General features: G+C 44.2%; 1 protein-coding gene across 1 annotated transcript in view; it reads right to left on the bottom strand.

The window, feature by feature from the left end:
• FAM98B (family with sequence similarity 98 member B) overlaps positions 1 to 3,200 on the bottom strand; it is a 197,801-nt gene extending 194,601 nt beyond the window's left edge. The window contains 1 exon segment of the mRNA XM_029600204.1: positions 2,637 to 3,200. Coding sequence (XP_029456064.1) covers positions 2,637 to 2,674 — 38 coding nt within the window. The 5' untranslated portion in view covers positions 2,675 to 3,200.
• Positions 3,201 to 22,063: the final 18,863 nt, after the last annotated feature.

Below are 22,063 nucleotides of genomic sequence, written 5' to 3' on the forward strand. Positions count from 1 at the left end.
CCGTTAAAACGGGCTACATCCCTCTGTCTCTCACCTCCCCCTCATTCTCTCTCCCCTCACTCTTCACCACCCCCCCTCCCCCACCCACTCCTCTCCACCCTCCCTCTCCTCACTCAGTCCCCCCTCTCCCTCACTCCCCCTCACTCCCTCCCACTCAGTCCCCCCTCTCCCTCCCACTCACTCAGTCCCCCTCTCCCTCCCTTCCACTCACTCAGTCCCCCTCTCCCTCCCTCCCACTCAGTCCCTCCCTTCACACCCACCTCCATTTCCTCCCGGCGCCGTAAGCGCGACTTCCCGTAACCCTCACCCGGCTCCATTGACTCCTCCCGCTCCTGCCGGCAGATCTCGGGGGGGGTGTCACTCCCGCCGCGCGGCAGTGACCCCCGCGAGATCTGCCGGCAGATCTGGGGAGGAGAAGTAGCGGCACCCGCGCGCGCGCGGTGCCGCTACTTCTCCTCCCGCTCCTGCCGGCAGATCTCGGGGGGGGGGCGCGGGAGTGACACCCCCCCCCCCCCCGAGATCTGCCGGCAGATCTGGGGAGGAGAAGTAGCGGCACCGAGCGCGCGCGGCGCCGCTGCTTCTCCTCCCGCTCCTGCCGGCAGATCTCGGGGGGCGCGGGAGTGACACCCTCCCCCCCCCCCGAGATCTGCCGGCAGATCTGGGGAGGAGAAGCAGCGGCACCGCGCTGCGCGCGGCGCCGCTGCTTCTCCTCCCGCTCCTGCGGCCCCACCGCCATTTTTTTTTTTCCTGATCGACGTCCTTGCCCGCACATGCGCAGTAGAGCTGCGCTCTACTGCGCATTTGCGGGCCGTCGGTCACAGGCCATTTATAAGGTAGATTGAACAGTAAGGGTCCCAACACAGAACCCTGAGGTACTCCACTGTCCACTCCCTTCCACTGAGAAAATTGCCCATTTAATCCTACTCTCTGTTTCCTGTCTTTTAGCCAGTTTGCAATCCACGAAAGGACATCGCCACCTATCCCATGACTTTTTACTTTTCCTAGAAGCCTCTCATGAGGAACTTTGTCAAACGCCTTCTGAAAATCCAAGTATACTATATCTACCGGTTCACCTTTATCCACATGTTTATTAACTCCTTCAAAAAAGTGAAGCAGATTTGTGAGGCAAGACTTGCCCTGGGTAAAGCCATGCTGACTTTGTTCCATTAAACCGGAAACAGCAGGCTGAAACAGCCAGGGATATCCAACCACTTGTTGGCCCGGCTCGGCCAAAGGGATGGCCCGCCAATCGGAACCTGGCACCCCGGGGAGCTGCACCATTTCACAAATTTCCAAGTCTGTCAAGACTGCAGGTTTGCACCTCTACCATCTGCTGGAGACAGAGAAATACTGAGGGACTGCAGGTGGCATTCAGTTATGTAGCAGTGCCTCAAGGTTTTGTTTTCTGCTTCCATCTGCTGGTAGGGAGGTATAAACCCACTGGTCTGGTCTGGATTGATCTGGGTATGTCCAGGAACTAACAGGCCGATTCAATAAAAGGTGTGGGAGAGCCAGCGCTCTGAGCTGAGCGCCTGCTCTCCCGATGTTGCTTAGCCGCACATTTTCACATTTTACTTTCTGTATTTCACACAACTAAATGGCTCATCAACATGCATTTGTATTGATGAGTGCTATTCTTTTTTTTCTTTTTTTTTTGGGGTGGGGGGGAAGGGGGTCTGTCCACGCGTTTCCCAGACACTATTACCCCTTACAGCAGAAGGAGTAATAAAAGCACGTCTAAGACGCACAGGCAAATGGGGTTCTGTATCAGCCTGTAAGTATATCCCATGCTACTGATACTAGTTATAGCAGTAGTTAGTTTCTAAGTCAACTTGATTAATAGCAGGTAATGGACTTTTCCTCTAAGAATGCATCCAAATCTTTTTTAAACTGCACTAACCACATACACTGCCAACAAATTCCAGAGTTTAATTGTGCATTGAGTTATCTCCGATTAGTTTAAATGTGCTACATGCTAACATCATAGAGTGTCCCTAGTCCTTCTATTATCCAAAAGAATAAACAACAGATTCACATTTACCAGTTATAAATAAATATGTTACTATAATGGAATGTCACTCAGATTCACCCTATTCTGCATTCTTTTCCCTATGAGAAGCAGCACGGAATCTTTTGAACTTAGAAATTCTGCCAGGTACTTGTGACCTGGTCTGGCCACTGTTGGAAACAGGGTGCTGGGCTTGATGGATCTTTGTTCTGACCCAGCATGACAAAACTTGTGTATTGTAATGTCAAAATAATAAGGCACTTTCCCCACCGACTCAATAATTATAAGACATTTCATCACCAAGGCTTTTCAAAGCTCAACTGATGCTGCCCGAGACGCCAGAAAAATGCTCAAACATAAGAACTAAAGACGAACACCAGGAGCAAGAAAGCAGACAATTGTTCGAATGTTATAAGGGAAGCAGCAAATGGAGGCGCATAGAGAGACAGGGAAAGAGATCAAGAGTGCTGGGTGAGCGGCAGGCGGAGGTACAGGTGAGAATACCAGAAAGAAAGGGGGCACGAAAGGGAGCTAGTTTGAGAATGCCAGGGGGTGAGCTTGAGATGGCTCACGGAAAGGATCTGGGAACCCCGGGAAGGGGCGAGAATGGCGATCAAACCGAACTCACCCCAATGCCTCCAAAGTGTCCAGCACATCCAGGTCCATGACACCTACGGATCTTGCTCCTGTCTTGTCACTCCTTTCCCGCTGTCTCCCAGAGTATTCTTACATACAAACCGTGCCGCCTCCTACGAACCCCTTCCGCCGGAAGTTACCGACTGCTAAAGCTGCCCGAGTGGAAAGTATGGCAACCAGAAGAGAGGATTACCGAGTGCTTGGTGTAGCGCGGACTCCTTTAGTGCAGATGGTGCCATGTCCGTTTTCTGCTGAGTTGCGGCACTGGTAGAGCCATGCTATACGTTTAAACCAGACTGCTGAGCGGCGAAACAATTTGCAAAAAAACAATAAAAATAAATAAGGCACTGTCGCTGCAAGATGTATATTAGGGTTCACACACTGTCATTTGCTTTCAATTAGACTCTAGTTCCAGTTCCGGATTTTTTTGGCTTCGAAGGAAGATCGGCGCGGAAAAGAGCCATTACGATTTAAAGTACAATGTAATGAAGACGAGATTGGAACAAATGGCTCTATAGCGGCCAGCCCTCGGACCTGCGGTAGCAGCTGATGCAATAATGTGTACTTAGAAGTAAATTTTAAGACCTGCGCACAAATAGGTGCGGCGATTTTATAACATACTTGTATACACATTTGATTATAAAATTGGCTACAGGTGCGTACATGTGTACATGATTATATATTGATGGGCGCAAATGGCGAGTCACATGCATAAGTGGGGGGGATTTTAGTGGATATGTAAGCTAAAACAATTACTTGTTTCCCGTAAGGGAGAGGGCTTTCTAAATCCTCTAGCTAATTTGCCTCCCATTTACACTATTACCCCTGACCCTTACAACCCACTGACTAGCCTGCTTTTTTTGCTGCATGTCCATAGCAGAAGTAAAATTACGCAGTAGGGGACCCCAGCGCACACTTGTACCCATAAATACTTATGCACAGACTTCATGATGCAGTCCCGGCCCACCCATGCCCCTGCCAGGACCATGCCCATGCCTTGCCCCTTTTTGTGAAAATGTTTTTATGTGTGTAGTGGGAGATACTCATGTACTTGCACATAAGAACATAAGAAATTGTCATGCTGGGTCAGATCAAGGGTCCATCAAGCCTAGCATCCTGTTTCAACAGAAACCAAACCAGGCCACAAGAACCTGGCAATTACCCAAACACAAAAGATCCTATGCTACTGATGCAATTAATAGCAGTGGCTATTCCCTAAGTAAACTTGATTAATAGCCGTTAATGGACATCTCCTCCAAGAACTTATCCAAACCTTTTTTGACCCCAGCTACACTAACCACATCCTCCAGCAACAAATTCCAGAGCTTTATTGTGTGCTGAGTGAAAAAGAATTTTCTCCGATTAGTCTTAAATGTGCTACTTGCTAACTTCATGGAATGCCTCCTAGTCCTTCTATTATTTGAAAGTGTAAATAACCGATTCACATCTACTCGTTCAAGACCTCTCATGATAATCATGTTATTTATTTATTATATAATCATATATACATATAATCATGTTGACAAACATATAACCATTTTATTTATTTATTAACTCGCATGTTATTTATTAACTGTTTAGCAATATATACTAATTTGTTACTTTGATTAATCTGTTCAATGTAAACCGCTAAATGAAGCGATAGTTTTTGTTCCTTGTAAACTGGGGCGATATGTATATTATGCAGGAACTCCCGGTATATAAATCCTTTAAATAAATAAATAAATAAATGATCTTAAAGACCTCTATCATATCTCCCCTCAGCCATCCCTTCTCCAAGCTGAACAGCCCTAAACTCGTCAGCCTTTCCTCATAGGGGAGCTGTTCCATCCCCTTTATCATTTTGGTTGCCCTTCTCTGTAACTTCTCCATCGCAACTATATCTTTTTTGAGATGCGGCGACCAGAATTATACACAGTATTCAAGGTGCGGTCTCACCATGGAGCGATACAGAGGCATTGACATTTTCCGTTTTATTAACCATTCCCTTCCTAATAATTCCTAACATTCTGTTTGCTTTTTTGACTGCTGCAGCACACTGAGCAGACAATTTTAAAGTATTATCCACTAGGGATGTGAATCGTTTTTTAACAATTTAAATTATCGTCCGATAATTTTAAAATCGTCATTAATCGGTAAGGGACTCGATACAATAGGAATTCCCTCGATTTATCGTGAAAAATCGTTAAATCGAGTACGGGAATTATTTGGGGGGAGGGCGGGAAAACCGGCACACCAAAATAACCCCTAAACCCACCCGACCCTTTAAAACCAATCCTTTACCCTCCCCCACCCTCCCGACCCCCACCCCCCAAAATGTTAAATTACCTGGTGGTCCAGTGGGGGGGGGGGGGGGGCCCGGCGCGATCTCCCGCTCTCGGGCCATCAGCGCCATTTTGGCTACCACTGATAAAAATGGCGCCGATGGCCCGATAAAAAAAAAAACCCACCCGACCCTTTACAAATTACCCCTTTGCTTCTCCCACCCTCCCGACCCCCCCAAAAACCTTTTACATGTACCTGGTGGTCTAGCGGGGGGTCCGGGAGCCATCCCTTCAATCATACCCTCGGTGCCGGTGCCGGTGCTGGACTGGTTTCAAAATGGCGCCGATCGCCTTTGCCCTCACTATGTCACAGGGAGCGACCGTCGCTCCCTGTGACAAAGTGAGGACAAAGGCGATCGGTGCCATTTTGAAACCAGTCTGGCACTGAGGGTATGATTGAAGGGATGGCTCCCGGACCCCCCGCTAGACCACCAGGTACATGTAAAAGGTTTTTGGGGGGGGTCAGTGGTAGCCAAAATGGCGCCGATGGCCCGAGAGCGGGAGATCACGCCGGGAACCCCCCCCCCACTGGACCACCAGGTAATTTAACATTTTGGGGGGGGGGGGGTTCGGGACGGTGGGAGAGCAAAGGGGTCATTTGTAAAGGGTTGGGGTGGGGTTTTTTTTTTTATCTGCTCAGGCCTCACTAAAAAATTAACAATGTGAATTGGAATTGGAACCGATTCCATTTCACATCTCTAACGATCCGATTTTTTTCTCCCTCCATCCGAACCTGATCGTTAAAATGATTGGGCACACGACTCACATCTCTATTATCCACTATGATGCCTAGATATTTTTCCTGGGTGGTAGCTCCTAATATGGAACCTAACATGGTGTAACTATAGCATGGGTTATTTTTCCCTATATGCAACACCTTGCACTTGTCCACATTAAATTTCATCTGCCATTTAGATGCCCAATTTTCCAGCCTCTCAAGGTCTTCCTGCAATTTATCACAATCTGCTTGTGATTTAACTACTCTGAATAATTTTGTATCATCTGTAAATTTGATTACCTCACTCGTCGTATTTCTTTCGAGATCATTTATAAATATATTGAAAAGTAAGGGTCCCAGTACAGATCCCTGAGGCACTCCACTGCCCACTCCCTTCCACTGAGAAAATTGTCCATTTAATCCTACTCTCTGTTTCCTGTCTTTTAGCCAGCTTGTAATCCACGAAAGGACATCGCCACCTATTCCATGACTTTTTACTTTTCCTAGAAGCCTCTCATGAGGAACTTTGTCAAATGCCTTCTGAAAATTCAAGTACACTACATCTACCGGTTCACCTTTATCCACATATTTATTAACTCCTTCAAAAAAGTGAAGCAGATTTGTGAGGCAAGACTTGCCTTGGGTAAAGCCGTACTGACTTTGTTCCATTAAACCATGTCTTTCTATATGTTCTGTGATTTTGATGTTTAGAACACTTTCCACTATTTTTCCTGGCACTGAAGTCAGGCTAACCGGTCTGTAGTTTTCCAGATCGCCCCTGGAGCCCTTTTTAAATATTGGGGTTACATTTGCTATCCTCCAGTCTTCAGGTACAATGGATGATTTTAATGATAGGTTACAAATTTTTACTAATAGGTCTGAAATTTCATTTTTTAGTTCCTTCAGAACTCTGGGGTGTATACTATCCGGTCCAGGTGATTTACCACTCTTCATTTTGTCAATCAGGTCTACCACATCTTCTAGGTTCACTGTGATTTGATTCAGTCCATCTGAATCATTACCCATGAAAACCTTCTCCAGTACGGTTACCTCCCCAACATCCTTTTCATTAAACACCGAAGCAAAGAAATCATTTAATCTTTCTGCGATGGCCTTGTCGCAATAAAAACACCTCAGACGGTCTTCAGGGTGAAGCGTGCTCCCAGCTTTTTGGGCAGCCCCTTTTTTATTGTAAAATCATTACATACGTCACATATTTACTGCTACAATATTTCCACATAAATGTTTATGCTGACCTTTTACTACGTGGGTGCAAGTGGGCAGTAGGTGCAAGCGGTCAGTCTTCAGGCAGGGAGGGGGGAGGTCATTAGCTGGTCATGGGCATTTGTATTAAATTATCTAGGTGTGAAAAGCAAGTAGGTCATGAGCTATTCTGGGGCTGCAGAAAAGCTTGCACTAGATGTTTCCTGCTGACTTCCTGTTAGCTGGGGGCTGTTCATATGCTGCGGTCGGAGCAAACATTTTCTTTATACTAAGAGTAGGTTTAAGGAAAAAACCAGTTAGAAATGGCAATGGAGTTTCCCATCCCATGACGTGGTTTTCCAACAGCCTGGAAAGCAAAACTCCTATCCCACATCTGGTCCTTTTCTTTTTCGTTTTTATTTAATTTTAAGCAACATATAGAACATCTCTTTATCCAGGCCGAAATTGAGGTTTTAGAATGGATATGAGATGGGGTAATGTACTGAACGCACCAAGCCAAACAAGGAAGCCTTTTATCAGGAATGCAACAGGAAGGAGTCGTGTGATACCACCGATATTAGGAAGCCAGGACTATAGCCAGTCCCAGGGGGATGCTGGTGTACTATCTGAGGGTGGCTCTTCTGCAATCATGGTCTCTATCTGCTCTATGGTATGTGTAAGATTTGCTTTATAATCTGATATATATATATATATATACAGCAATGAGAATAGTCTTTCTGAGACTTGGAGCCAGGAGATGTTTGTGAAATTGTGCATGTGGTCAGTGATGGTTGCATTAGGGAAGGAGTATTTTCTAGATATGATGTGGTGCAGAATGAAGGTTTGATTGCAATATGAGTATTTCCCTTACCCTGAGCCCTGTGATACTGTAATTATTATATTCCAACAAAAACAGCATTAATTTGTACCCTACTATTCAAATACATTACTGTGTAATTGACTGGTGAATTTATAAAGGACCCATTGGTAAGTCCATGGGTAAGTAGTCCATCCTGATAGGTTAAAAAGAACTGCATGCATCAATAGTCCTTCTCTGGAATGGGTTGGCATGTGTATGCAAACCCAGCAATCTGTTTGTTCAATAGTTGTGATAAAGTCTGTGCATCGGTAATGTACATATTGGATTGTCAATAGTTCTTGTTCAGACATCGCAATGGCAGGAGAGATGAAGCTAAATATGAGTATACAGAACACAATTGTTAATGAGTTGGCATTCAGGCAAGAAAAGGCAGCTAATAAGAAGTTCTCTGGAGTTTTCTCAAAGCCTTGCTGTTCCAGGAGTTGTGCAGATTGGTGGGATAGGGCTTTGATCTATCTCCAGGTCATCAGGGGCTGCTTTTTGCGGGGAGTCCGGTCTCTGACCGTCTGTGGATTGTGGAGGCTCAGGGAGAAGTTTGGGATCAGGTTTTGTGGATCCGGACACCTTTCCATCTTTCCACGGCTTCATACAATGGATTGGCACCCAAATTGGACCTGTGAAAGAAAGCACAGTAGCATGCCCGGGAACGGGACCATGCCAGACAGTATTAGGCAATACAAAACTGACGGTTGTGGGTGACTAACTTTAGTCCCATAATGATTATTCGCGACTGTGGTCTGATTTGAAGTTGATATATTTAGATGATTTAAAGTTTTTTGGGGGGAAGACCAATGGCAAAGTCCAATGGCATGGCATTTCCCGCTTTCTGTTTGTCTGTGTTTATGCTCCAGGAAGAGAAGAAGCAACATTACAAACATACTGGCTATCAGAAATAATGTTGAAATTAGCATTGATAAAAATTGCAAGGGTAGAATGACTGCAGCTAGTTCTGCTTTTTGCGCTGACTGCTGCAGCAAGATTAATAAAATTTAATGATGTCATAGTCAATCTTACAGCAAGGTGTATCAATTTTTCATTCATCAAGGCTTAAATTGTGATATGTGTTTCTTGTAGCGTCGGGTACCTAATATAGGGAAAAAACTGAAATTCAGATTAATTAATGACATTTCATTATGGCTATAATTCTACTATTACTAATCTTATATAATGTTTTTCCACTTTATGAGTAAAAACAATGAAGCATCAGCTTAAGTGTCATAGCAAGATGTAACAGAAATAAATTAGATCAAAGATCAAAAATCAAAAGGATGTGTAAGAAATGTTTGAAAAAATTGTTAAAAGAAGCTGCAAAGTAAAGCGTTCATCTTCACATGTCTCATGACAGGAAGACTGTCAATCTGGAAAATATTAAAATCTAGCACTCAGCAAAAAATTATTAAGGCAATGATTAAAGTGAAATTGTTACATTTTGAACCTTGGAGAATTAATTCTATTATACCATTTAATAAAATCAATTTGGATTTGCAAGAAAAGACTTGGGAGGGATTGGTTTAGATGTAGCAACCTCCATGAGCAAAAAATAAAAGTTCAGAATTCTGAATAAAATTTAGAAAAAGAAAATAAAACTGAAGTTTCCTGAAATAAAACTAGTATTCAAAGAGTTATTAAGATAACAAAAAAACAATATGGTATATCTGGTAGTAACATTTGGTAGAATAACACAGTGCCTCCTAGTGGATGCACTATCATCACTTTATAGATGTTAACCTAGAATAAATTTAAGCAATAAGATTCTGAGCTGAAGTATAATGTGCAATACTAAGTAATTAGAATAATTAGAACTTAAACATCAAACAGTTAATTATCAAATGAGTAGAGCTGGAATATGCTCCGTTTAAACAAAAGTAACTTTTTTTTTCTTATTTCCATTCGCCGCACAAGTCACTGACAAAAGTACTTCTATAAGCAGTGCTGTGCCTGTCACCACAAAACTTACTTCCGTTCAGCACTGATCGTAAATTTTAACACTAGGAAATGTCTTTGTCAGTAACCTCAATTCAGTATATCAAAGATATATACAAATACAGAATTAGAGAGATAAACTGCAGTACTAAGTTCAGTTTTTTTATTTTCAAAAGTTCTCCCTCCCCCACACGAGTTAACAACAGAAAGACAGTGTGTTTCTCAAGAGAAAAATAAACAGAGGAAAGAGAACTCCATTCAATGAATCAATAGTCAGATTTTATCCTAATCTACTTTATCCTAAACAAAACTAATTCTGTGCACTATTAATGTAATCAATAGCTATGAAATATAAGGTTCAGAATCACGAGGTCATTTTAATTTTGGTCCGATTTAACTTTGTGAAAAGGGAAACATTTCACATGAAATTTATAGTGTCTTGGCCAAATTTCAACACAGTTGTAACATACATTGAATCTTTTTTGATGTGCGAGGGGCCCCTATCATTTCCTGTAGGGAAATGTGCTTTAAATACGTATGTTTTGTTTATTCTGGTTTCCAATAGAGCATTGTACTGTCTTATTAAATCATTTCTCTCACGTTGGAACCTTTTTTGATTATAATGTTGCTGCAATATTAGGAATGCCTGGCCCAAGGTCATATATGCTAATTTCTTGGAAGACCTGGGAGCATTTTTACTGCGTACGGCATTCCGGGCGGTATTCAATTCAAATGCTGTCAGAGATCCCTCCAGAGGACAAACTCTTTTTTGTGGGCTTAAGGCAAGCGTCCATCCATGAAATGAATCAACCCAAATGGTGACATAAAAAAATGAACGTTCTAATTTGGCAACTTGTGCTGCTGGAGGACCAGCGACAGCTGAAGCTACAGTGACTTTTTCAACTTCCTCCTTACTCTCCGTGTCTTTCTCATTATTCTCAAGGAAAATAGGCATGGATTGGAGGCAAGGGTTAGGTGACAGGTCAGGAGGTTCAGGAATCAGTGACAATTCAGGAAGGTCAGGAGGCAGTGACAGTTCAGGATACAGGGAATTTATGGGTGGTGAAAGAGCTTTAGGGTAAGGCGGAGAGAGACTAGCTTCTCTGATTTCAGTGTCTTTAGCTTCCTGAGGTTTTTTCTCTGAGATGAACGCAGAGGAAACCACGGGAGCCGTGGTTGGGGACTGTGCCTTGTGAGTGTGTGTTCCCAGATGTTCTATGGATTCATATACTGTCCTCCCTAGTTCATTGGTCCTTTCTCTACTGAGAAAGACTTGAAGTCCTTCTAATAATTCTTCTCCTGTAAGATTTTCTTTGCAAATTGGACCACACTGGCCAGGTTGTGGTTCAATTGTGCCTAGGAGCTGTTTTTCTGAATCAAACTGGGAAGTCTGAATGGACTGCGTCATGGGTTCTGGCATGGGAAGCTGAGGATACAGCGAAGTTGCTGTTCCTGAGGGTTTTTGCAAATCTGGTAAGGGATGCGTACTAGCTGTGCTGACGGACAGTCTGTCTGTTTCTTTACTGTCTGTGTCTAAGGACGCATGAACTAAAAGTGGTGCCTTGAGATTTTTAGTCCTGATGTGTTCTAAAGTCTCTGTACATTTTTTCCAGAGCAATAACTGCTTTAAAGGAGCTCGTGGATATGTATGCAGACTATTACCTATCTGGATCCAATCTTCTACATTTAGAGTTCCTGATTCGGGGTACCAGGGACAACGACAAACTATTTCTTTCATCAATTTTTCCATATCCCCCAATTTGATATGTACCCTTTCTCCCTTGGTGACTAAATAATGATTCTTCACTAATATTTTCAGTTCTTCCGCATGACTTCTATGCTGAATTGAAATGCTATCTCCCATACTCACGAATGTTTGGGAACAAACTCGCTGAATAAATACTTACGACGGGTCTGTTGTAGGGAGCAAACTCGCTGAGAAAAAAAATACTTACGTTTGCAGGAGCGAGTTTTGCTGTTTTACGATGCGCATCTAGGCTTTCTGTCCAGCCGAATGAGCAGGGAGTTGTCACGTCTCGGGTCACTCCTTGGATCAAGACTTACATCACGTCGGGGTCACCACATGTCGCAATAAAAACACCTCAGACGGTCTTCAGGGTGAAGCGTGCTCCCAGCTTTTTGGGCAGCCCCTTTTTTATTGTAAAATCATTACATACGTCACATATTTACTGCTACAATATTTCCACATAAATGTTTATGCTGACCTTTTACTACGTGGGTGCAAGTGGGCAGTAGGTGCAAGGGGTCAGTCTTCAGGCAGGGAGGGGGGAGGTCATTAGCTGGTCATGGGCATTTGTATTAAATTATCTAGGTGTGAAAAGCAAGTAGGTCATGAGCTATTCTGGGGCTGCAGAAAAGCTTGCACTAGATGTTTCCTGCTGACTTCCTGTTAGCTGGGGGCTGTTCATATGCTGCAGTCGGAGCAAACATTTTCTTTATACTAAGAGTAGGTTTAAGGAAAAATCCAGTTAGAAATGGCAATGGAGTTTCCCATCCCATGACGTGGTTTTCCAACAGCCTGGAAAGCAAAACTCCTATCCCACAGCCTTATCTTCTCTAAGTGCCCCTTTAACCCCTCAATCATGTAGCGGTCCCACTGACTCCCTCACAGGCTTTCTGCTTCGGATATATTTAAAAAAGTTTTTACTGTGAGTTTTTGCCTCTATGGCCAACTTCTTTTCAAATTCTCTCTTAGCCTGTCTTATCAATGTCTTACATTTAACTTGCCAACCTTTATGCTTTATCCTATTTTCTTCTGTTGGATCCTTCTTCCAATTTTTGAATGAAGATCTTTTGGCTAAAATAGCTTCTTTCACGACCCCTTTTAACCATGCCAGTAATCGTTTTGCGTTCTTTCCACCTTTCTTAATGTGTAGAATACATTTGGACTGTGCTTCTAGAATTTTATTTTTTAACAATGACCACACCTCTTGCACATTTTTTACTTTTGTAGCTGCTCCTTTCAGTTTTTTTCTAACAATTTTTCTCATTTTATCAAAGTTTCCCTTTTGAAAGTTTAGCACGAGAGCTGGGGATTTGCATACTGTTCCTCTCTTCCATTCATTAATTCAAATTTGATCATATTATGATCACTATTGCCAAGCAGCCCCACCACCGTTACCTCTCTCACCAAATCATGTGTTCCACTGAGAATTAGATCTAAAATTGCTCCCTAACAAATCTAGAAGAGGAAAATATAATCACTTCAAATGTGAGAGGCTGTCAATTATAATTAACGTAACACAATCCCACCAACTTGGCACCCATAGTGATTAAAGATATGTTTCCTGATGAGACAGGTTAGAAAATATTTATTAACCTGATAACATTTGCAGGGAAATTTCATAAAGGATGCCCCCCAGTGTAAGAATATTCTGTAAAATTCGTATCAGATTTTCTCAAGACACATCCAGAAACATTTGTATCATTTTACCAGAGAAGCTTGCATCAAATTTTGCCTAACAGCAAAGTCCTTACCTAAATGAAGAGCAAAGGAAACAACTAATGTTGCTATCATAGTAATATTATCTTAAGTGTTTGAAAGAATGCAGACAATTTAGAATTATCAAAAGATGTCAAAACATCCATAGCTCCTTCTTCATTAACGTTCATTCTCAAATCCGGTACATAATAGCATCTAGATAAATTAATTATATTATCCTGAGAGATCTATAAAATTTAATGTATATGTTACGAATGGGCTCCGGTCAGGAGTCGTGAACACCACCCAGAAGGGTGGCTCCAGGTGGAGAGAGACAGGAATGGCTAGAATCAGTGTCTGGGTCCAGGCTGGGTCAGGGCAGGCGGCAAGTAGCAGTGTCTGGGTTCAGGCTGGGTCAGGGCAGGCGGCAGAGCAAGGCAGGTCAGAAGGCCCGTAGGCCACACACACACAGAAGGCCCGTAGGCCACACACAGTAAGCAGGGCAAGGCAGGTCAGAAGGCCCGTAGGCCACACACAGTAAGCAGGGCAAGGCAGGTCAGAAAGCCCGTAGGCCACACACACAGAAGGCCCGTAGGCCACACACACACAGAAGGCCCGTAGGCCACACACAGTAAGCAGGGCAAGGCAGGTCAGAAGGCCCGTAGGCCACACACAGTAAGCAGGGCAAGGCAGGTCAGAAAGCCCGTAGGCCACACACACACAGAAGGCCCGTAGGCCACGCACAGTAAGCAGGGCAAGGCAGGTCAGAAGGCCCTTAGGCCACACACACACAGAAGGCCCGTAGGCCACACACAGTAAGCAGGGCAAGGCAGGTCAGAAGGCCCGTAGGCCACACACACACAGAAGGCCCGTAGGCCACACACCGTAAGCAGGGCAAGGCAGGTCAGAAGGCCCGTAGGCCACACACAGCACAAGGTAGCAGGCCCAAAGGCACACACAGTGCAAGGCAAGGTAGAAGGCCCGAAGGCTGCGCAAGGCAAGGCAAGGAATGAATAAGGCCCGAAGGCCGCACAAGGCAAGGAATAAGGCCCGAAGGCCGCGCAAGGCAAGGTCCAGGGACCAAACGCACAGCAAGCAAGGAAGGAAGGCTAGAGCAGGGAGCCCAGGCGAGCTCGATGCCGAAGCACCGAGGGAACTGTCAGGCAGGGTTATAAGGGAAAGCCCAGAACATAGAGTGGACAGGGGAGATGGACTGGGCCTGTCAGGAGAGCCAGCACTAGAGGGACCCCTGGTGGTGAGGCGGTTGCACAGCAGCCATAGCCGTAACAGTATATACTTATTTAAAATCTCAAAAGCTGCAATCAACCTAGTCTTAGGAAAATTTAATAAATGTTAATTTTTTGAATTAATAATATTCTCTAAGGATTCAATCTTACTGTGTAATATCAAACTATCCTTAACATTAGCTGCAACCGAAGATTGTACAGTTTTCACCAAATTAAGCAAAGATGCAGCCTGCTTCTCAACAGCACCCATTCTATACTCCAACTTGGTCTATTTAAAAGAAACTCCAGTGGTGAAAGAACAAACAGGATCATTTTTCAAACTGCAATAGGCCGTTATTGCGCGTGTTAGGGCTTTATCGTGAGAGGTCTAGGACGGGTAAATGTGAATCGGTTATTTACTGTTTCAGATAATAGAAGGACTAGGGGCATTCCATGAAGTTAGCAAGTAGCACATTTAAGACTAATCGGAGAAAATTCTTTTTCACTCAACGCACAATAAAGCTCTGGAATTTGTTGCCAGAGGATGTGGTTAGTGCAGTTAGTTTAGCTGGGTTCAAAAAAGGTTTGGATAAGTTGTTGGAGGAGAAGTCCATTAACGGCTATTAATCAAATTTACTTAGGGAATAGCCACTGCTTTAATTGCATCAGTGGCATGGGATCTTCTTAGTGTTTGGGTAATTGCCAGGTTCTTGTGGCCTGGTTTGGCCTCTGTTGGAAACAGGATGCTGGGCTTGTTGGATCCTTGGTCTGACCCAGCATGGCAATTTCTTATGTTCTTACTAGCTGTACCTGGCCACGCGTTGCAGTGGCAGAGCCAGGTTAAGTGGAAAAGAAAGAAAAGAGAATGGGGATAACCGCCCCCTGCCCCCCCCCCCCCCGAACATGGATGCAAGACACCCCCACGCCCCCCCCCCCCCCGCAGGCCCGCCGATACCTGTCAAAAATGGTAGTCGGTGGAGCGGGCATTCGTTCTGGCATGGAAGTATTAGTGCCGGGTAGGGGTGAGCATTCGGATTGACCGCATTAGTAAAACGCAACTCATATTTTTTTTTTACTTAAAAAATTGATTCGACATAAACGATCGGATTTCCCACATATCGAACATAGATATGTTCGATATGTGGGAAATCGCGATTGTTGAGCCAAAATAAAAATATAAACCCCCTCACCCCCCTTAATCCCCCCCCCCCCCCGACTTACCACAACTCCCTGGTGATGGAGCGAGGAGTGAGGACGCCATTTCTGCAATCCTTGGCGAGAAGCATGTGACGTCGGCGGCACGTCGAGTGACGCCGGCGTCACGTGATTCCCGGCTCGTTCGCGCCGGACGGCTCGTTCGGCCCAAAAAGAACTTTTGGCCAGCTTGGGGGGGTCAGGAGGCCCCCCCAAGCTGGCCAAAAGTTCTTTTTGGGCCGAACGAGCCGTCCGGCGCGAACGAGCCGGGAATCACGTGACGCCGGCGTCACTCGACGTGCCGCCGACGTCACATGCTTCTCGCCAAGGATTGCAGAAATGACGTCCTCACTCCTCGCTCGATCACCAGGGAGTTGTGGTAAGTCTGGGGGGGGGATTAAGGAGGGTGAGGGGGTTTAAATTTTTTTTTTTGCACATATGTACATATACCCAACTCATTGGATTTTTTTTATGTCCATATTGTCCGCAAGTGGGACCCCCTTTCGGACATAAAAAATATGAACATAAAATTTTGCTCTGCACATCCCTAGTGCCGGGCCCTTGGCAGCCAGCACTGAAACTGTCTCCGATGGCTGTTAGAATTTACTCTGTCAGTGGGGTGGGGCAATGGGAGCGGTCGTCTCGCTCAGATAGTAAGGGCAAAGGTGCGCCGGTTGCCAGTCCAGAAAATGGCGTTGACGAGCCCTCGCCCTTACTATGTCACATGGGCTACTGCCGCCATTGGCATTCCCGAGTGTCCTAGTAAGGGACAGAGCCGTCGGCGCCATTTTGATTGCTGGCAGCCGACTGCCGTAGTGTATATGATGTGTCACGGAGCAGTGTTACCCCTCCCCACTGCTGGAGCAGCCCGAACTATTCGGCCATTTTGCGTGCGTTCTGAGGGTGTGGGCAGTAAGTAGAAAAGTCATGGATGTGGGGGGTGTGAGGAGGGTGTTTTTGTGTGAGTTCGTAGGGTGTGGGAATAGCAAACATGTGGCATGTGAGTGGCCTCCTGGTGTAGCATGCTGGAATTTTGTGGGTTTTTCTGTGTTTTCGGAGGGTGTGTGAAGTAAGTACAATTGGCATGTGTGCTGGGGGTGTGAGGAGGGTGGATTTGTGTCTGGTCGGAGGGTGTCTGAATCCCAGACATTGGTCACGTGTGTGTGGGGTGTGAGCGTTTGTGCAAGATGTAAGATCTTGCGCTTACGTCCAGCAGATGTCGATGTTTTGTGGAACCAAATTTTAAAACTTTTTTACCAGCCCCCGGTGTGACATATATATAACGTAAGTGTAGAAGAACCTTGCCATATGTGAGGTGAAGCTTGTGTCCAAATTTGAAAGCAATCGGTTCACGAGTTGCTGTGGCTGAGCCTGGTTAAGTTGAAAAAACAGAACAGAGCAGTAAAGGTTACAGTTTGTGTGTTTTTGTTTTTTTTTGTACCCCAAATGAACAGCACCATCAAAGAATAGTTTAAATATGCAAGCACACCTTCCTGGCCCCCCCCCCAATCCGGCGAAATAGAGGAACCCACGCTACAGCCCCCCTCTCGGGAGATGTGGAGAATGAGTGCCCTCCCCCCTGTGAAAAACGCGCAGCGGAAAATAAGAACGGTCCCCCACCGTGCTCCTCCCCGGCTACCTGTGTAAACTGCCAGCCGGTGGCAAGGGTGTGTGCTAGGGTTTGTTCCGCCGGCTGCCATGTCGCAAAACTTCACCAGTGAAAGATGTGCGTCAGGATTCCTGACCTAGTAAGGGCAAATGAACGCTGAGGATATGGCGCCGATGGGCTCTTGCCCTTACTATGTCACATGGTGTACCGACGTCATTGTTGTCTCCGTATAGCATAGTAAGGGCAAGGTCTGCCGGTGCCATTTTGGTTGCTGGCATCCGACGGCCCTACTGAATGCGATGTGTCCCGGACCGTTCCTGTGGTGCCGGCGGAGAAGCACGGACTTGTTTCAGGTGTAGTGTGTGATCGGAGTGCAGTGCGTGGGTGGGTGGAAGAGGGTACTTTAATTTAAAATCGAAGGGTGTGTGAAATGTGTGGCTTCCCAATGTAGCAGCCAGGAATTCATGTTTTGGTGTGTTTTGGGAGGGTGGGTGAAATAAGTGACATTGGCAGGCGTGTGGGTGGGGGTGTGTGGTGTGATGAGTGTGGATTTCTGTGTGTTATGAGGGAGTGTGAATGAAAGACAATAGCCCTGTGTGGGGGTGGGGTGTGGTGTGTGAGTGTGTGTGAAAGGTGTAAGAGGTTGCGCCTGCGCTGACGGCCACCAGATGTCGCTGTTTTGTGTAAGCAATTTTTAAACTTGTATTACCTGTCACAGGTGTGACCTATATGTAATGTAAGTGTATAAGATCCTTCCCGTATGGGAAGTGAATGTTGTGTGCAAATTTGAACGCATTCGGTTAAGCGGTTGGCGAGATTAGCAACGACGTACAAACTATTTAATATTTTTATTTATGTAGATGTTCTTAAAATTGTTTTTCAATCAATGCACAATTAAGTTCTGGAATTTGTTGCCAGAGGATATAGTTAAGGCAGTTAGTGTAGCTGGGTTTAAAAAAGGTTTTACATCCAGACAACATCCAACAAGGCATTGATCTGTACAGTCGGGGTAAACAAGCATCGGGGTAACTTGCTTGATGCGACGGTTACTGCCCTTAACCATTAAGTCTTACGATTCACCTTTGATGCAACTCCAACATTACTTTCTGCATCAATGACAAGGGGTGGCAGGAAGTTCGAATCAAGCAATTACCATTGCCAACAAGGGCCCTGAACTTAGTGGTTGGTAAAACAGATAAGTATGGGAAAATAAGTGTGGCAGCTTGCTGGGCATTTGGTCTTTTTCTGCCGTCTTGCTGGGCCATTTGGTCTTCTTCTGCCGTCATTTCTATATATATGTATCTATTATCTATAAGTTCCTGGAAGAGAAGTCATTAACTGCTATTAATCAAGTTGACTTAGGGAATAGCCACTGATATTACTGGCATTAGTAGCTTGGGATCTACTTAATGTTTGGGTACTTGCCAAGTTTTGTAACTGTTGGAAACAGGATGCTGATTTTGACGGACCCTCAGTCTGACCCATTATGTTCTTATGTTCTCACAAATTACCTATACAGGAGCATTATTATATCCTTCTTCCTGCTGGTAAGGTCTCTCTCTATGCAACCCAGCAACCCTCTGGTCTTAGTCATAAGAACATAAGATATGCCATACTGGGTCAGACCGAGATTCCATCAAGCCCAGTATCCTGTTTCCAGCAGTGGCCAATCCAAGTCACAAGTACCTGGCTAGAACCCAAACATTAGATAAGCTACTATTAATTACCATCATAGCAGTTTATGGATTTATCCTCTAGGAAGTTATCCAAACCTTTTTTTAAATCCAGTTACATTAATTGTTGTAACCACATCCTCTGGCAATGAATTCCAGAGCTTAACTATGTGCCGAGTGAAAAATAATTTTCTTCAATTTGTTTTAAATGAGCTACTTGTTAACTTCATGGAGTGCCCCTTAGTCCTTCTATTATCTGAGAGAGTAAATAAGTGATTTACATTAACTTGTTCAAGTCCTTTCATGGTTTTGTAGACTTCTATCATATCCCTCCTCAGTCGTCTCTTCTCCAAACTGAACAGCCCTAACTTCTTTAGCCTTTCCTAATAGGGTAGCTGTTCCATGCCCCTTATCATTTTGGTTGCCCTTCTCTGCACTTTCTCCAGTGCAGCTATATATTTTTTGAGAAGCAGTGAGCAAAACTGCACAAAATATTCAAGGTGTGGTCTCACCATGGAGCGATACAGAAGCATAATGACATTCTTCGTTTTATTTGCCATTCTCTTCCATATAATTCCTAACATTGTTTGCTTTTTTGATTACAACAGCACCCTGGGCCGACAATTTCAATGTATTATCCACTATGGCGCCTAGATCTCTTTCCTGGGTGGTAACTCAAGACAGAACCTAACACTGTGTAACTACAGCAAGGATTATTTTTCCCTGTATGCATCACTTTGCACTTGTTCACGTTAAATTTCATCTGCCATTTGGAAGCCCAATCTTCCAGTCTCGCAAGATCCTCCTGTAGTTCATCACAATCCACTTGAGATTTAACTACTCTGCATAATTTTGTGTCATTCGCAAATTTGATCACCTCACTTGTCGTACCTTTCCAGATCATTTATAAATACATTAAAAAGCACTGGTCCAAGTACAGATCCCTGAGGCACTCCACTGTTTACCTTTTTCCACTGTGAAAACAGATCATTTAATCCTACTCTGTTTCCTGTCTTTTAACCAACTTGCAATCCACAAAAGGACATCACCTCCTATCCCATGACTTTTTAGTTTTCTTAGAAGCCTCTCATGCGGGATTTTGTAAAACACCTTCTGAATATCCAAATACACCACATCTACCGGTTCATCTTTGTCCACATTTATTTATTTATTTATTTAAGGTTTTTATATACCGGCAATCATGAGAACATATCTTGCTGGTTTACATGAAACGGGAGTGCATTAAATACATCAAACTAGAACTGTGGTGACCGAAGGAACATGTTTATTTATCCCTTCAAAAATATGTAGGAGATTTGTGAGGCAAGACTTCCCTTGAGTAAATCCATGCTGGCTGTGTCCCATCAAACCATGTCTATCTAAATGTTTTGTGATTTTATTCTTTTTAACAGTTTCCATGATTTTTCCTGGCACAGACATCAGGCTCACTGGTCTATAGTTTCCTGGATCACCGCTGGATCCCTTTTTAAATAGTGGGATAACATTGGCCATCTTCCAGTCTTCAGGTACATCGGATGATTTTAATGATAGGTTACAACTTTTTACTAATAGGTCTGAAATGTCATTGTTTAGTTCTTTCAGAACCCTGGAGTGTATACCATCCAGTTCAGGTAATTTACTACTCTTCAGTTTGTCAATCAGGCCTACTACATCTTCCAGGTTCACCGTGATTTGGTTCAGTTGATCTGAATCATTACCCATGAAAACCTTCTCTGGAACAGGTATCTCTCCAATAACCACTTCAAAGAAAAGCATAGAAATCGTTTAATCTTTCCACGATGGCCCTATCTTTTCTAAGTGCCCCTTTTACCCCTTGATCATCCAGCGGTCCAACTGACTCGCTTGTAGGCTTTCTGCTTTGGATATATTTTAAAAAAAATTTGTGAGTTTTTGCCTCTATGGCCAACTTCTTTTCAAATTTTCTCTTAGCCTGTCTTATCAATGTTTTATATTTAACTTGCCAATGCTTTTGCTTTATCCTATTGTCTTCTGATGGATCCTTTCAATTTTTGATTGAAGATCTTTTTGCTAAAATAGCCTCTTTCACCTCACCTTTTAACCATGCCAGTAATCATTTTGCCTTCCTTCCAACCTTTCTTAATGCATGGAATACATCTGGTCTGTGCTTCTAGGATGGTATTTTTTAACAATGTCCACACTTTTTACCTTTGTAGCTGCACCTTTCAGTTTTTGTCTAACTATTTTTCTCATTTTGTCAAAGTTTCCCTTTTGAAAGTTTAGCGCTAAAGCCATGGATTTACATACTGTCCCCCTTCCAGTCATTAATTCAAATTTGATCATATTATGATCACTATTGCCAAGCAGCCCCACCACCGTTACTTCTCTCACCAAATCCTGTGTTCCACTGAGAATTAGATCTAAAATTGCTCCCTCTCTCTTAGGCTCCTGAAACAATTGCTCCATAAAACTGTCTTTTATTCCATCCAGGAACTTTATCTCTCTAGCATGCCCTAATGTTTCAATTACCCAGTCAGTATTGGGGTAATTGAATTCTCCCATTATTACTGCACTGCCAGTTTGGTTAGCTTCCCTAATTTCTCTTAGCATTTCACTGGCTGTCTCGCCATTTTGGCCAGGTGGACAGTAGATACTCCTATCTTTATTCTTTTCCCCAACACACAAGGTATTTCTATCCATAAACATTTGGTTGTACATTTAGTCTCATGCAGGATCTTTATCCCCGTCACCCCATCACCAAGATGCTCCTCTCTGACATTGTGATATAATTTGTATCCCAGTATAGCACTATCATGTTGCTTTGCCACCTTCAGATCATTGGACACTACCACCCTGAGGTCTCTCTGCCAGTCCATGTATATTAGACATTCACCCTCATAACATTCCACCAACGATGGGGTGCTGCACTGCAGTCGGTGTCATAGGCCCAGCACTGTGTTCTGCGACCTGCTGGGGCCTCTCAGCATGGTTCCTGGCATCCTCCTCCTCTGATGCATCCTGCTGCTCTGAGTAAGGGCCTATGGAAGTCACCAAATTTATAGGACCGGCACCCAGGTTTTCCTGTGGCATAGACTGATAACATCAGCACTACACTAACATAAAAAGAAGCTCGCTCCTTTGGGCAGCTGCCTGAGGAACAGTGATACTTTGTTCCCCTGCGTCTGCTTGTTCTTGATTCAGACTACCAATTGAGACCCAGCCTGGTTCCTGACCTTGCTTTTGTCTGC

This window comes from Rhinatrema bivittatum, chromosome 4 (genome assembly GCF_901001135.1).
Source record: "Rhinatrema bivittatum chromosome 4, aRhiBiv1.1, whole genome shotgun sequence".
Lineage (NCBI taxonomy): Eukaryota > Metazoa > Chordata > Amphibia > Gymnophiona > Rhinatrematidae > Rhinatrema > Rhinatrema bivittatum.